The 17,314-nt window shown below is 40.0% G+C and overlaps 1 protein-coding gene across 6 annotated transcripts in view; it reads left to right on the top strand.

The window, feature by feature from the left end:
* The window catches only part of atp1a2a (ATPase Na+/K+ transporting subunit alpha 2a), a 52,354-nt gene that overhangs the window by 15,654 nt on the left and 19,386 nt on the right, over positions 1-17,314 (top strand). For all 6 annotated transcript variants that reach the window (XM_086043665.1, XM_086043666.1, XM_086043662.1 and 3 more), the window contains 10 exons: positions 818-931; positions 1,013-1,147; positions 2,647-2,764; positions 3,383-3,651; positions 5,329-5,527; positions 7,442-7,551; positions 11,147-11,281; positions 12,262-12,341; positions 14,226-14,335; positions 15,813-15,988. In XM_086043665.1, the coding sequence (XP_085899791.1) occupies positions 818-931; positions 1,013-1,147; positions 2,647-2,764; positions 3,383-3,651; positions 5,329-5,527; positions 7,442-7,551; positions 11,147-11,281; positions 12,262-12,341; positions 14,226-14,335; positions 15,813-15,988 (1,446 nt within the window). The remainder of the gene's footprint in view (positions 1-817; positions 932-1,012; positions 1,148-2,646; positions 2,765-3,382; positions 3,652-5,328; positions 5,528-7,441; positions 7,552-11,146; positions 11,282-12,261; positions 12,342-14,225; positions 14,336-15,812; positions 15,989-17,314) is intronic.

Below are 17,314 nucleotides of genomic sequence, written 5' to 3'. Positions count from 1 at the left end.
TGCATGTTCATCTTCGGCAATGTCATCATGACATCATTATGTTACCCTCTACTACGCTGTTGCCTTAAATTTTTGGGGTGGGATTTTTTCAACTAAATAGAAATGATGATAAATAAAAACAAGAAAGCAGTGAAATGAAATTATCCAATCATTTGCTGTACCGCTCAGCCTTATTAAATTATTGAAATTAAAATGAAAGAAAGGAACAACAAAAATATTTGTACTCAAGTTAAAATTGTTAAACAAAGTCTACTTTTGCATTTTTAATAATAATAAAGGTTAAAGTAAATTGAATTTTTTTTTCAACCTTTTTAGATGAAAATTTAATCTGTTATATTTATCTTTAAATTTGTTCTTCCAATTTTAGGTAAATCAGTTTAACTGTCTTATTTCATTTTTTTTTAAAAAAAAGCTTTTTTTTAAAAAAAAAAAAACATTTCCCCCAATTTTAATTTAACTGATTGATTTATTTCATTTATCTGTTTTTGTGTTGTATGAATAAAAATGCCATTACATTTTGTTGCATTTTAAATTAAAATTTTCCTAATCATTGATATGACTTTAATTTTGGTTCTATTCATATAAGAATATTTTAAAAACTTTTTTTGAGTTTAGTTTTATTAGGAAAATGTTGCCTTTAATTATACTGTAACTTAATTGAATCAGTTTCTGTACTTTTTTCCATACAATTTTAATCAGTTTTATGTCCTTGAGACCGGATGAGGGCTGGCGCACTGCACAAGACATCTCCGCCCCCTAAAACGAGCCAATTTCACCGTAACACGAAATATGCCGTATAAATATCTATAATTTCCAGCTGTACCTGGGCGTGGTGCTGGCCGCCGTGGTCATCATTACCGGATGTTTCTCGTACTACCAAGAGGCCAAGAGCTCACGGATCATGGACTCCTTCAAGAAGATGGTGCCTCAAGTGAGTGGCAAGCAATTTCGTCAATTGAGAGAAACTTCCTTCGCCTGCCTAATTTCTCTTTGCCCGTCTTGTCTTTGGCAGCAAGCCATGGTGATCCGCGAGGGGGAAAAGGTGCAGATCGACGCCGAGCTGGTGGTGCAGGGAGATCTGGTGGAGATCAAAGGCGGGGATCGCATCCCGGCCGACCTGCGAGTCATCTCCGCCAGCGGATGTAAGGTGAGGACGCGGAGTGGAGGCTGGGATTATGGCTGCTCTTTTTAAATGGAGATTTACAGCTACAGGATGGAGCATGACAAGACAGAGCAAAAAAAACAGTCGGCATGGGTTGTAAGCAGTCCTTTGATGTTGAAGGATGAAAAAAAAAAAACCTACTTAAAATAGTGAGTTACACAAACAAATGATAAAACTCATTAAACTAATGGATGAATTACAAAAATAATCTTTTTATTGTGTGTGGTCGACTAGTTAGCATATCAGTCTCACAGTTCAGAGGTTGTGGGTTCGATCCCGGCTCCTGTATGGAGTTTTCATGTTCTCCCCGTGCCTGCGTGGGTTTTCTCCGGGTACTCCGGTTTCCTCCCACATTCCAAAAACATCCTTGGTAGGTTAATTGGACACTCTAAATTGCCCCTAGGTGTGATTGTGAGTGCGGATGTTTGTGTGTCTCTGTGTGCCCTGCGATTGGCTGGCAACCAATTCAGGGTGTCCCCCGCCTACTGCCCGAAGACTGCTGGGATAGGCTCCAGCACTTCCCGCGACCCTTGTGAGGATAAGCGGTATAGACAATTGATGGATGGATCTTTTTATTTAAATTTTTATTCCAGATGTTTGTTTTGTTTCAGTTTGTGATTAGGGAGGCTCGATACATAAATACTAGGGATGGGCGAGTACCGATACCAGTATGGGCCAATACAAGCCTTATTTTAAGGCTATTTAAATAAAGATATGTATTGTATCAGGTAGTCGTGTGAGCTGCCGATACTGTCTACTGATACTTAAGTAAAAAGAAAAAAAAAAACTGCCATGATGTAAGTCCTCCTTCGCAGTAGCTGGCACCATACTGCAGCAGTAAGAAATCCCTTTGTTCACATTTTTTGGTCATTGTGTATATATCAAAAGTACTAGAGGTACAGTATCGGTACTTGGTGTTTAATTAAATAGTGAATATTCGCACTGGCCTCGGTCAGAAAGTAAGTGGTATCAAACATCCCTAATAATTACATGCATTATTGTCAACAACATACTAAAATATATTTTAAAATAACTTTTTCTTTTTTGATTCATTGCAATTTTCCTTTATTTTTGTTTCACTCTGTGTATAGTCGAAAACATCACTACCAAAAATAAATAAAACTTGATTTTTACCGTATCACTTTATTTTTTTTTTTTACGCAATCACCTTATTTTTGTGTGATTTCCTTAATTCTTTTCACATTGTATTTACAAAACAGTTTGTAGTCAACCTCCATTCATTATTATCATTAGACATTAGTTGTTTTATGACATTTTTAGTAAAACAAATGAAATAACAGTTCAGATTCTCTTACACATTACACCCCCGCGAACAAAACAACATTTTTCTAGAGCTGACATATTGAGGCATTTACGACATTAAATTATAAAGGTTTAAAGAAAAAAACAAAAAAAAACCCAAAGAGATTCATGTTTTGACCTGATAAGTGTTTTACCGTATGTCACCATGTCTCCTTCCAAAGGTGGACAACTCATCTCTGACCGGCGAGTCGGAGCCCCAGACGCGCTCGCCCGACTTCACGAACGACAACCCCCTTGAGACCCGCAACATCTGCTTCTTTTCCACCAACTGCGTGGAGGGTCAGTAGGCCACATCTGGACCAGGCCGGCTCTCATTCGCGACACTTTTTTTGCTTTACCGTACAGCAGGGCTATAGATCTAGGCACAGATTAGACCTAAAGAAAAACCAAGACATATTTCGACCTTAAAAAGCAAAGCCCAATCCCATTGGCCTAGATTAACTAAAGATACACTAGCTACATTTCCTCCTAAAGGCCATGCACCTTTTAGCTCTTGAAACGTACAGTTCCTGAAACTAAAAGTCTCCAATCAGTTGCAGACGCCAACTCTAAGATTCTTGGAAGTTTTGAAAGTGTTAACCCCTTATAGCAAGGTCTTACTTTTAACCCTTGTAGGATTTGTTCTGGGGTGCCAAACAGTCTTAAAGTAACTTGTTCATGGGATTGAAAGGTTCCAGTCTGATATGGTCAGTTCCCAGACCTCTTTAAAGCACTACTTCCCTTGCATGTTCTTCTTTCAAATCCCCAAAATGACCCTGGAACTAAATATAAACAGGTGTTCCCACAAACAATGCTCGTCCAAATGCTCTGCAGAACTTGGCAGTGTTACTATTGCTAGAGAGCTTAATTTAGCTATGTGCTCTGGAACTGGTATGACGGGTCGATCCCTCACTCCAGGCACGGCCCGTGGCGTGGTGATCGGCACTGGGGACCGCACGGTGATGGGCCGCATCGCCACACTGGCGTCGGAGCTGGAGGTGCGGCGCACCCCCATCAACATCGAGATCGAGCACTTTATCCACATCATCACGGGCGTGGCTGTCTTCCTGGGAGTCAGCTTCTTTGTGCTCTCCTTCATCCTGGGATACACTTGGTTGGAGGCTGTCATCTTCCTCATCGGCATCATCGTGGCCAACGTGCCTGAAGGCCTCTTGGCCACCGTCACTGTGAGTTTATAATGTACCCAAATAGGACATTTTAGCAGTGTTCTAGCCATTTCCAGGAATCCTTGGCAGATGGATTTCCTATAGATTTTGTTGAATTACTAACTAGCATTAAACCGTAAGCTAAAACAACCCAAAAGCCAGTTTCACTTGACAAGATTACATTTAATTGTACTGTCTGGCATGAGAAGACCAACAGAAAAAGTCTCATGGACCCATACCTGGAAAGACACAGAAGGTCTACAATTTGGGTTTAAAGAGTCCGTTTTAGGCCAACTCCTCCCAGAGGAAAACTCAACAAGGTCAGAACTGAACCAATCATCTTAAAGTCAGCCTTCACATTCAATATCCCTTGGCCACATGAAATTAAAGGGAAAGCAAACGCAAACATTTTTTTTTCAAGAATATGTTCTATGCAAGCCCACTAGTCAAAACAGGGCATTCTGACAAATATTGCTTTTGTGGAATAAGTGATAATCACGGCAGCCGTGATTGGTCGTTGTGAGCAGTTGTGATGTCATTGACAGAAGACAAAATGGCTGGCCCCAGAGATGGCTAAAAACGAGTGCATTTTGCTGCTTAACTTATGTTCCACAAACGCAAAATTAATCAGAATGCCGTGTTTCAACTAGTGGGCCTGCTGGGAACATATTCTTGAATAAAATATGTTTGGGTTGATTTACGCTTTAAATAGCAATTTCCATCATGGTTAGACTCACAAAAAAGTCTCCAGAACATAAGAGGTCTGCTATTTTAGGCTAACTTCAAACGCTAACTCCTCCTTGAGGAAAACTCAACTCCACGACGTCACAGCTGAACCAACAGTTTTAATATTGTGCCCTTGAAGCCACAAGTCAAAGGGGGTCTGGTATTTTGATTTAACGTTGCCATTACAAGGTGTCCTTCAAAGGTGAACTCCAAGTGATTTTGTCTGATTGCTACCAGAGTTTAACTATGTAAAACGGGGGTGGGCAACTCTGGTCCTCGAGGGCTGCTGTCCTGCCTGTTTTATGTCTCCCTCCTCCATCACACCTGATTCAAATGACGAGCTGATCATTTGACTATATACAATCAACTTCAAATGATTAGATGATCATTTTAATCAGGCGTGTTAGTGGTGGGAAACATCTAAAACATAAAGAATAGTGGCCCTCGAGGACCGGAGTTTGACACCTGTGTCGTAGATGATAACTGCAGAAGGTCGGTGATAAACCAACCATCTTGAAAATTCTGCCCCCCGCAGCTGGTTTCACTGAGCATATTGAAATTCATTAAGACCATTTTATGGTACATTTCCAGGGTCCTTCAAAGCACACTCCTCCGAATTTGACCCACTTATACTCGACAAATAGGTTATGCGAAACTGCAGTTTTCTTCATTTATTTCCTTCATTGCGTCAAAGTGACAAATACATTCAGCTTACTTGGAACAGTGCATGAAAATGAGCCACATCCTGCTTCACCAAGTATAAAGACAGGATTATGTGATCTTATGTGGCAGCCTGCCCTGGTGACTTTCGATGACTCATGCGGATGCGCTTTGATGAATTACACCAGCATGTACTGTAGAATGTGTGTTGGTCTATACTCTATCTATGTCCCAGATGGCCCACAAATACACCTCGCTCAACCGCTCCTCTTCATCACCCTCCACTTTTCATCTTCCTCTTCTTCCTCCCAGGTGTGCCTCACCCTGACGGCCAAGCGTATGGCCAAGAAGAACTGCCTGGTGAAGAACCTGGAGGCCGTGGAGACCCTGGGCTCCACCTCCACCATCTGCTCGGACAAGACGGGCACACTGACGCAGAACCGAATGACTGTCGCCCACATGTGGTTCGACAACCAAATCCACGAGGCCGACACCACCGAGGACCAGAGCGGTAGGTAGGAGGGAGGCGAGGGCAGGGAGGGAGGCGAGGGCAAGGAGGGAGGGAGGGAGAGCTTGTAACCACCTGCCGAAATTCATCTGTTCAGCGTTCACTCACAGAGCGAGCTCGGCTGCTGCAGTGAACGCCGTTGCGCCGATTAATTGAACTGCAGCAGTAGGCGGCGGGGAGAGGGGCGGCAGGCGGGGGGAGGTGGGGTTACACCGCCTTCCCACAGTTCCCTAAGTAATGAGCTGGCTAACCTGTGAGAGCCACAGATATAACTAGGTTTGTATTTTGGTAACAACAATAAATTGGCATGGTTTTGAAAAACAATACGGACTGTTAGCACCTGTTCTTTCAAATCCTGTTTGACTATATAAAGTCAGGTCCATAAATATTGGGACATTGACACAATTCTTTTTTGGCTCTGAACACCGTCAAAATGGATTTGAAATTAAACAAGATGTGCTTTAACTGCATATTTTCCGCTTTAATTTAAGGGATTTCTATCCAAAGCGTGCGAATGGTGTAGGAATGACAACAGTTTGTCTATGTGCCTCCCACTTCAAAAGTAATGGGACAAATTACAGTATCAATCACAAATCAAACTTTCACTTCTTAATACAATAACAGCCTGAATTCTGGAACACATAATAGACATAACCAGGATTTCTGATGCTCTGCCAGGCCTATACTGAAACTTTCTTCAGTTCCTGTTTGTTCTTTGGGAATGTTCACTTAAGTTTTGTCTTCACCAAGTGAAAATGATGCTCAATTGGATTCAGGTCAAGTAATTCACTTGGCCATTGTATAACATTCCACTTCTTTGCCACGCCCAAGGAGTTCTGAAGCATTTGGGTTATTATGAGCAGATAATCAGATTGTCCAAAACACTTCAGAACATGTTCCATTGGTAGCCATACATGCTCACCTGGCCATGGAGCACCTGAGCAGTCAATTGTCATTACTTTTTGTCCCTTAAAAAATGTGAGGCACATATACAAACTGTTGTCATTCTGACTTCAGAGGCAAAAGATGCAAATTGTGTCACTGTCCCAATCGTTATGGATCTGACTGTATGTTAGCATTTGATCAGTTTTCAGTAGTCCTATTGCCATACTTTAAGCCACGATGTAAAATCTTGAGCGATCTGCCTTAGCAACCTCATTACAAAAAGTACTATCTTGCTATATGTTATTTTACCGACTGTTAGCATGATTGCATTAGATCAGTTCTTATTTGAAATAGTACCTGACAACAGGGCAATATGTATATCATGTAATCTGCCTTAGTGCTTTCTGTACTTAAGTGTCTATTGTATAGCGTATTTTGTGTTTTAATTTATTGCTTTCACTTGTTATATTATTGCTATTTTGTTGTTGTAATGTAAAGTGCTTTATTACAGCTGAAGCTGTTGTGAAATGCGCTGTACGAATAAAGTTGTATTGTATTGCTATATGTTGCCTTACCAACTGTTGGCATGACAGCATTTGATCAATCCTGACACAAAAGGAAAGTTTATTTACTTTAATGTAAAAAAGCCACAGGAAAGACACTCATTAATATGAAAACAGTGGCACTCTCGCCAAGCCATCTGTCTGTGCTCACATTCTGCCTGTGAATTCAGCAATCTGAAGAGAAATGAAAAATGAATGCAGAGGGCACCCACACTGAAGTGAAGGTCATTTTCACATAGATTGCTTCAGAGAAATCATCGTACAAATGTTGAAATAAATGTCATTCTTCAAATTGGGGAATTGAAAAATCACAATGGGAAAAAAAAAAGTTATCGTTGTTACTGACCTGCCGTACTCTTGTGCTATTTTGTGGGATCTGGAAGCTAAGCTGCTAGCATACATATTACAAGACTCCACCATCACAATAATCATATGTGTCACACAGTTCCCACTGCCACTCTGCTTGCAGGTTCATGTTTTGACAAGAGTTCTGCGACATGGGTGGCGTTGTCCCGCGTGGCTGCCCTGTGCAACCGGGCTGACTTCAGAGCGGGACAGGAGCAAGTCGCCATCTTGAAGGTGGGCAAACTCAACACACATGGCATACGTTTCCATTCATGAATAACAGCCATGCTTTTAGTTTTAGTGGGAACATTTAAGGTGGAACACAATCCAATGTGTTCATTTGTCATGTTTTAGCGTTTGATCCAAAGTCGTTTGATACGTGACTACAATTCAGTTCCTGATTTGGTCTGTTAGAGAAAATCTGCAAAGAAAAGTTGTTTGTTTTCCAAAGTAAAAAACAAAAATGTCCTATTTTGTTGAAACACAGGGCTTCTTCTAAAGCAAACTCCTCCAAAATGTCCTTTCCATCAGTCTGCTGTCATGGAAAAATACAGGAATCTTGGAATATTTACTGTTGGGAGGCAGAAATCAGAGGATTTGGACACATTTTAGTCAAGCAATGGCTCTAAATAATCAATTGATTATCAAAGTTGATTAATTTGAAAATGGGTTAGTTGTCAATTTAATAAATACATTTTATTAAATACCTCTACAGTAAAGCACCTTTAAACCATTCTTAGTAGTAGCTACCTAACTAGAGGGCAAAACACAATCATTAATCTCTGTACTCAATTGCTCTATTGCTATATTTTAACATACCAGATTATAGCATGTTAGCATTTGATCATTCTCATTTGAAAGAGTAACTGACTGCTGGAAGAAACTAAAACATTTTGATTGGCCTCAGCAATTTTTGTGCACAGGTTGCCAGCTTGCAATATGTTAGCACATCAGCAGTTTGCATGATAACATTTTTTAATTGCCATTAAAACTAGTATTCAAGTAAAGATCATAATGTCTAATCCCTTAGCGCTTTCCCTACTCTAGTTAAATTTAATTCATTTTGTATGTTAGCATTCCAGCTGTTAGACACTTAGCATTATCTCTATTCTCATTTGAGATGTAAAAAAAGTCATTGTGTCTCTGCCTTGCCGCTTTTTGCACTCTGTGGGCTATGTGTTTGCCTACCACCTGTTAGCATTCACTCTACCTATCTCAGTAGGCTTTAGAACATGGCCATTGACGCACGAGATGTCACACAAATTAAAATTATGAGTATTTATGGGGCTGTTAGCATGCTGGCTGTTAGCATACAAGCCATTACCCTTTTGTTGGGTGCCAAACATTTGGCCGCCTCGCAACCACGTCAAACGCATGAGGGCCAATTAGTGGGCCGGACTAAAATCCACTTCCGGCCATGCTTAGTCCAGCCATTTTAAAAAATTTGTCAGCCCCCACCCCCCGCCTCAAAAATGGGCATCCGGCCGGGCCGGAGGGTCCAACCGGTCCGGACCAGGGATGGACTGCCCAGCTCTGTTGAATACATACTCCGTGGCGTTTTCACGTTATTTTCTGTCTCTATGGTGAAAATGCCACGTGTGATGTACTGTTGTACCAATAAGTCTGGAAGATCGGTAAGAATGCAATTATTCTGTCTGCATCACGCTGTCAGAACCATCAACTATGGAATTAAAGCGAAGCCCATCACGAACAAATTTGCTGCGAAACGTAAATCTAACCTCTGTAAGTCAAGATTCACAATATTGAGATAAAACATGCACTGATAACAGTGTTTTCAGCAAAAACCGAACAAAAGTTATCAGTAACATTGACAACATAAGATTGCTGGCTTCAGCTGCAAGGGGCCAACTGGTAGTCCATCATGTATAAATCCGTGATGCTCAAGTTAAAAGGGCTCTACAGGGGCAAGGAAGCCCAACTTGTGACAAATATGTTACAAATAAAAATAAAAGAAAGGATGTAGTTCACCATTTAACTCCACCCTCACCCTCTACCCCCCCACATCAGTCTCTCAGAGCTCCACAGGTGTCGGGAGCCAATTAAAAGTGCATAAAAAGCATCGGCACTTTCACACTCCAATGCAGAGTGTCAGCAGGGAGCAGACAACCCTTCACAGAACTCTATTATTAGGATCTAAATAGCACTTGAATGGAGCTGCCGCCGGAGTGGACTTTAATTGCTTTATATAACGCTGTAAAAATCAGCCTCTTCAATAACATGTCATTAGATTTTATAAGTACATAACAGGCTATGCCGACAATGTATGAATGTAAATTCATCATGTTGGCGTGTAAAGGAAAATGGATGCCCCCTGAAGTATTTATAGGGATGGCCTACTCTGTATGTGTACTAAAATAGTTCAATAATTTGTAAATGTATTATTGTGAATAATACAAATCCGAACATGTGAAATTCTTTTTCCTACAATTGATTAATAAAAATACTGTAGTTTAAAATGATTTTTAAAAATCTTTAATTGTAAATAGTAAAATAAATCAACATTATTAGTATGATAAACAATTTTACATATAGTATATATTTAACATGTTTTATTATTATTTTTCTATCAAATGATTGGAGTAATTAACTGCAATTTATGTATAAATAATCAAATTAAAAACAGACTACCGTTAATTCTCTTTTAAATTATCAAATTAAAAATGAGAACGAACTATTATTCTCTTACAACAAACATCCACCCATCCATTATTATATCAAGTAAATACAGCAAGAATACATCTTTTTTTTTTTAATTTATTATTAGGTTTTCATTATAATTATCAATAAATACCTACAGGACAAGATGTGAAAATCCTTATCGATCTGCTTTTTTGGCACTGTGTTACCCTATTGCTATTTATTGGCATTTATTGTTAGCATTTGATCACTTATCATCCAGAACAGTCCTTTTGTTTTCTTTTGATGTGTTTATTCATTCATGAAAAAACATGGACAAACGTTACTGTGCATGCGTCCTTCTTGTGCCCATCGTTCATGAATGAATAAACAGCTGCCGAAAGAATTGGGCCGCCACGGTTCAGGCACCCCGCCGCCACTGCCGCTATGTTGTACGTCATCTCCTTCTGAGATGATATCGCACTCGTATTCATGACATCTGAGGAAATTACTCACAAAAACACAAGCGCAAAGCTCACACCAAGTCACATTCACAGCTGAAATCAGTGACAGCCATCTTGGACAGTTTTTTTTTTTTTTTTTGTCCAGAAAAAAAATTATTTGTTTTTTTAAATCAGTCTTTCATAAAATAAATACATTTCTGTTCTCAGGTTGCTGTTTTGCTATACAGTAGCTGTACAGTATTAGCGCGCTAACTGTTAGCATCTTAGCATTTAAAGAATTCCCATTTAAAACAGTGCCGACTGAAGGGCCTGTTCCCAGAGTATCATTAACGGTCCACGCAGTTTAACTCTCCAACTGTTAGCATGCTAGCTGTTAGCATTGTTTGCCACACTGGTGGATTTTTCCTTCTTTTTGGGTCCACTTAGGTTGTTGTAGATAATGTCATCTATGTTCATTCTTTATTTATGTCACCATTGTCGGAAAAGTGCAGGGACAACAACATTTGTGGCCAGACTACAATTCTCGGTGATGCAGATGTTGTTCAGCTCTACTTTGCATTATTAATGAGAGGCATAATGCGAGTGAACAACACTCTCCGGGGTGCAACTTTAATCAATTAAAGAACACCCAGAGGCAAAAGCTTCCGTTGCACCATGACAAAGACAACTCTCCTTTCTAGCCGCATCGTTAATGTGTGTGTGTGGGTGTGTGTGCGTGTTTCCTGCAGCGGGAGACGGCGGGCGACGCATCTGAGTCGGCGCTGCTAAAGTGCATCGAGCTGTGTTGTGGCAACGTTCGAAAGATGCGAAGCCTCAACAGCAAAGTGGCCGAGATCCCCTTCAATTCCACCAACAAGTATCAGGTACTGCATGACAACATTCAAACAAGTACCAGGTCCTACATGACCACTTTTAAAAAACCCACCAAGTACTAAGTAAAAAAATACTTGACAACAAGTACCAGGTACAACATGACATCTTTATAAATTCCACAAACAAGTTCTAGGTATAATGTGATACTAACAAACAACTCAGCTAATTGTTTTGGAGCAAACAACTTGCTTGCTTTGTTAGCATTGTTGCCAATGTCAACCATTTATATTCTAAAGTTGTTCCAGCTTTAATTACTGTTTAAGCCCCCCCAAAAAGTTGTTTTTCAGTGTAGGTACAAAATTAACAATTTACAACACCAACAAGTACCAGGTCTTACATGACATTGTTCAGAAAAAAAAAAGGACAAAATGACATCTTTAAAACCTCTGTCAGGTACAACATAGCATATTTGAAAAAACCCAACCAACAAGTACCAGGTGCAACACAGCATTATTAAAAAACAACAAAAAAAGTATATGGTACAACAAGGCATCTTTAAAATACTACCACAAAAAAGAATAAGGTACAAGATGACATTTTTTTTTTTAAATGTCCCAAAAAGTACCAAGGTACCAACAGGCCTGACTTGTACTCATTACTCTTGAGCACTAGTTTAATTGTAAAGCAGCTAATTAAAACACTAAGGCACTGTTGCGTAAGAAGACCTCTAGGCATGAGCAATCGATCTTAGCGGATCAGCCTCTAGGTCCCGCCCAGTGCTTTGATTAACTTTAATGGATGTCATTATTTCATGGTGCTCTTTCCCTCTCGGCGGGGGGCTTAAAGTAAAATGCGTGTCAGTGTAAATATTTAACATTTAAATCATTTATTGCATTGATGTCTATTTCATTGGGTGGTGCTCCGCAGTATCGGAGAAGACAATGCTGATTTATTTATGCTCTCTCGCTGGATCGCACAGCTAGCACCCCCTGACCTCCCCCGTCCCATCCCACTCCCTTGTCTCTTAAAGCTCTCCATCCATAAAGCAGAGGACAATCCTTCCGGTCATATTCTGGTCATGAAGGGAGCGCCGGAGAGAATCCTGGACAGGTTGGTGCATCAATAATGGATCAATGGCAGACTCATATAGACACAGTGTGGAAAAAAGACCGGAAAGCTGCCCTGGCTTTTATTCTCTGAAATGGCCAGTGAGGGGAAACGCTTACGTTTACGCTTAGAGGGTGCTGCCATAGTCATAGGCCTGTGCAGACAAAGCTAGATGATCAAAGGCGGATGTTTTCAGTCAGGGTATACGAGTGTGTAAAGACAAATTGTGTGTTTTTTGTCTGTATTTTTGGCTGTGTTTTTACAATTTAGAATTTGACATTTTCTTCTCCATACTCCAATTAATGGATTAAATCATTTAAGAATATAAATAAGTATAAATAGAGAATTTGTATTTTCCAGATGGTTGGACATCTGAAATGTACTTCTACCAGATACTACTAGATGACATGCTTAAAAACGCCACTGAAAAGAGTCAGGAATAACATAACATATTTGAAAACTCCACCAACAAGTACAACACGACATTCGGCTTTGGATTCTTTTTGAGAACTGGTCCCCAGTAATTGAATTCCTGGAATTTGTTAGTTTGCTTGCCTGAGGATCGCTTATCAATTTCTCTTACATCCCAAATGAGTGATTCAAGAAAGAAGCGTACTATGGTTTCTGTCGTTCCCTCTTTAGCTATCAAATCCACACTTTTGCGTGCACTCATACCAGGCATTCTAAAGCCAGCTTTTTGGGGTGCAGGCATAGCTACCTAGCTAACTCTGTGTGACTTGCGTGCACTCGCACCAGCCATTAAGGTGCTCTAAAGCCAGCATTTTTGGGGTGCAGGCATAGCTAGTTCGCTAACTGCACGTAACAATTGCACTGGATAACTGCAGATGAGAGCAAAGGTGCTCAAGTTCTTATTGGGGCCCGACTGATATGGATTTTTTGGAGGCTGATTCTGATATTTGGCCGAGTAAAATTTCGATAACCGATTAATCGTTCGATTAATACAAATAAAATGCAATTAATTAAATAACTTTTTTTTTCTCTTAACATATACAGCAATAAAGACATGAATTACAGGAAGAATATTTGAATGTTTGAATGTCATTATATTTGTCCTATGTTGAAATGTGTTGAAAAAAACGGCAGCTTTTTGCCCATTTCAAAAGAGCTAATATCGGCCAATTAAATCTGTAGGCCAATTAATTAGTTGGGCCCTAGTTCTTATATAATGGGTGAGGAGCGACTCATGCTGGACATCGAAGTACGTCACTGAGCTCCGTTTTGGTCACGCCCCCCAAAAAATCAGGACAACTGAAATGGTGAAAAACAGTTTCACGCTATAGCTCCACAGTTCAGTACATAGTTGTCGGTTTTCGACCATTTTCAGCAATTACCTTCAAATATGTATCATGTGTTTAGAAACTGGTGGTCGACTGGTTAGCACGTCCGCCTCACAGTTCAGAGGTCGTGGGTTCGATCCCGGCCCCGGCCTTCCTGTGTGGAGTTTGCATGTTCTCTCCGTGCCTGCGTGGGTTTTCTCCGGGTACTCCGGTTTCCTCCCACATTCCAAAAACATGCATGGTAAGTTGATTGGACACTCTAAATTGCCCCTAGGTGTGATTGTGAGTGTGTGTGTTTGTTTGTCTCCGTGTGCCCTGCGATTGGCTGGCAACCAGTTCAGGGTGTACCCTGCCTACCGCCCGATGACAGCTGGGATAGGCTCCAGCACGCCCGCGACCCTTGTGAGGACAAGCGGTATCGATAACGGATGGATGGATGGTGTTTAGAAACTCTGAATGGACTTTTACGGGCCAAAGAAAGAGCAAAACACCAGATTTGCTGACAGTTTGAACTGTCGCCTCTATATTTCACAATCTCATTAGCAAATGGGTGTTGTTTTTTTTCCCCCACCTCTTTATTTTTCTCTAGGTGCAGCAGCATCATGATCCACGGCCAGGAGCAGACCATAGATGACAAGTGGCGGGATGCCTTCCAGAATGCCTACATGGAGCTGGGCGGGCTGGGAGAACGAGTTCTCGGTAGTGTTCTTGTTACCCGCCGGGGAGTAGAGCACGTGCGGGGCGGAAGGGCGTCCATTATCTTTTATCATCTCCTCGGGTAAGAGGCTAGTTGAGCCAAATGTCCCTCGTAAGAAGTGCGCCGTGTTTATCGCTGCACTTTATCCAAATGAGAAAGCTTGCCGATCGGGCTCGGACGGAGCCAAACGCTGAGGAGACACAAAATGTTGGCGACACGTTTACAGCAGCTGTACGTATTTATCACCTGCATCGTAAATCTCTTATATAAAGACTTAAAGGCGATGGCAGACGACGCCATTGATTAGTCGTGCAAGAAATCACACTTTGGATGCAAAATATCGCAATAAATTCCAAACCCCGACAAAGCCTGGAAGCTTTTCTTCACTCAATATTATTTGATTACAGTTTTTGGGGGGTTAGAAAACTCATTTTTAAATGACCTAGTAAGATAATTTTATTTATTTTCGTTAATATGCCATATTGCATTGTATTTTCCGTTTGAATTGTATTTTCTTATTTGAAAAGAATGATAAATACCAACCCATCCTATCACAATTAATCAAATATTGATTCATATCTATTTAATTGATCCAAATTAATTCTAATTTCACAAGTTTGTATTTTGTTTTGTTGAAATATTTGTGTTAATTTTAAAAAGAGTTGGTCTTTTATTTTCATTTTAGATACTTTGAAAATAGATAAATGTGTATCCCTAACAACTGTAATATATATATATATATATATTATATATATATATATATATATATATATATATATATATATATATTAGAGATAAGAAATACGAAAAACATTAATAAGAAATTAAAATAAGAAATACATTGTTACATATACACAATACTTTATAATACCTGCAATACTTTCCTTTATATTTAAAATCTATGTTTGATTTTTGTCACATTTAATTTTTTTTAATGCTTGTATCAAGAATAGAAACTCTTTAATTTTGATGATGGGGGGAAAAAAAATCTTATCTTTCTTTAAATTATAGTTTATTTTCCAAGTTGGCTAAATATTTTTTTTTGTTTATGTATTTATTTATTTTTTCAAATTTAGATCAATGTTTCTCCAAGTGTTGTTGTACCAAGGCCTCCCGCTCTTAATCACTGGCATAGTACAGTTCAGTTGTATTTAACTTTTAGGTCTTTTTTTGATTTGACTTGCACCCCATGTTAAGCGCAGTCTTAATGTTCAACTGTACATAATGTTACCGTGCATTACAATAATATTAAATGTACTTTTTAGGTTTAAAACCTGTACTGTATTTTAATGTTGGTCATGATGATGGTACTTGGGAAGTCTTTTTTTTTCAGTGGTCCCTTGTGTAAAAAGTTCAAGAAGCACTTGTTCAGCTAACTGAAAATAGTACTTGTGGTGCAAGTGACTTTCTGGCCATCCATCATGGATTTGCCATCCCAGCAACGGTCTTGTGTCTCGTCTTTTTTTGTGCGTCTCGCAGGATTCTGTCACCTGAACCTGCCGGCATCTCAGTTCCCCCAAGGGTTCGCCTTCGACTGCGACGACGTGAACTTCCCCACCGAGCAGCTCTGCTTCCTGGGCCTCATCTCCATGATTGATCCGCCGCGCGCTGCCGTGCCCGACGCCGTGGGTAAATGCCGCTCGGCTGGCATCAAGGTAATTGTTTTTGTCTTCCGTCGAGAGGAAAGCCGTTTCCCGCGGCGTCATTTAAATACTGATGAGAAGTGTGATCAACTCCTGAAAGACTCCGGGCCTGTCATATATATACATAAAATATACATATAGATGCGTTCATTTCATTACTTTTGCGGGGTAGCATGCGGAATGCAAATAAACATGTGGGCGGATGACACACGTTGCGTTTAAAACTCAAGCGTTGAAGATTTTCCACACGGGTTGAGGGCTTTCTGTGATGTTGGTGAAAATGAAAGTGAAGCGTGTCGCCAGGTTTCCTCTGCGGGCGTTCTGCTCCGGCAACACTTTTTAGGCCCCAGTCCGGGCATAATCATGACTGATGGCAAGTGATGATATCTGTGTAAACGTCTACTTCTGGAGGAAGCAGACTACCGACAAACATACTCCAAAAATGACAATACACTGCCCTCCGATTATTATTGGAACAGCAAGGTCAATTCATTCGTTTTTGATGGCATTTACGTTTGAGATCAAAAGATAGAATATGAGACAAAAGTTGAGAAGTCCAGATTTTATTTTGTGGTATTTACTTTTTACATATCGATGTGTTAAACAAGTCAGGACAGAGTACTTTTTGTTTGAAGACCCCCACTGTTCAAGTGAGCAAATGTATTGCATTTGTGTTGCATTCTTCATTTGAAATGATTTTCCAGGCCTTTTGTGCAGCCCCTTTCAGTTCTTTGTTTTTGGGGGTTTCTCCCGTCACCGTCCTCATCAAGATGTGAAATGCATGATCTATTGAATTGGCCCTCCACTTTTTCTCATTGAAGTTATTTGATGTGTTGGCAGTGGAGGTTCACTGTGTACGTAAATATGAAAACACATAAATTAAAAAAAAAACTTTTTTTTTCACCAAAACTCTAAAATGTTGTTCTTATTTCAGTACCCTGTTCTACTGCATCCCATTGAAGCAGCAAAATAGTCCGGCCTTGAATGACAAAAAGTAGCTCTTTTCTGGTTTTGAAAAGTTGCATCATTCTAAACGTAGTGTTTACAGGGCTTGTCCAAAAGGAACCATCAGAGACATACAGTACGTCATCTTTGTAAAACCTTCCTCCAAAGCACCCAGAAAGGCTTTCAAGATGTTTGGCTCCCCTTACATTCACGGTTATGAAAGTATCAAGTCAATATTGTTTCTAATGTGCTTTGTGGTTACGTTTGCTATATGCTAATAGACAATCCTGGTTTCAGCGGTTAGTGATAGAATGTGTGTTGTATTGTAGCAATGATCGTATGAACATTGCCAGTTATTTAAGCAGAAAATATCTAAAATTGTGTCGTTTGTAT

Source organism: Filicampus tigris, chromosome 10 (genome assembly GCF_054856515.1).
Source record: "Filicampus tigris isolate MCC_2025a chromosome 10, RoL_Ftig_1.0, whole genome shotgun sequence".
NCBI classification, from domain to species: domain Eukaryota; kingdom Metazoa; phylum Chordata; class Actinopteri; order Syngnathiformes; family Syngnathidae; genus Filicampus; species Filicampus tigris.
This window is presented reverse-complemented; position numbering and strand designations above follow the sequence as displayed.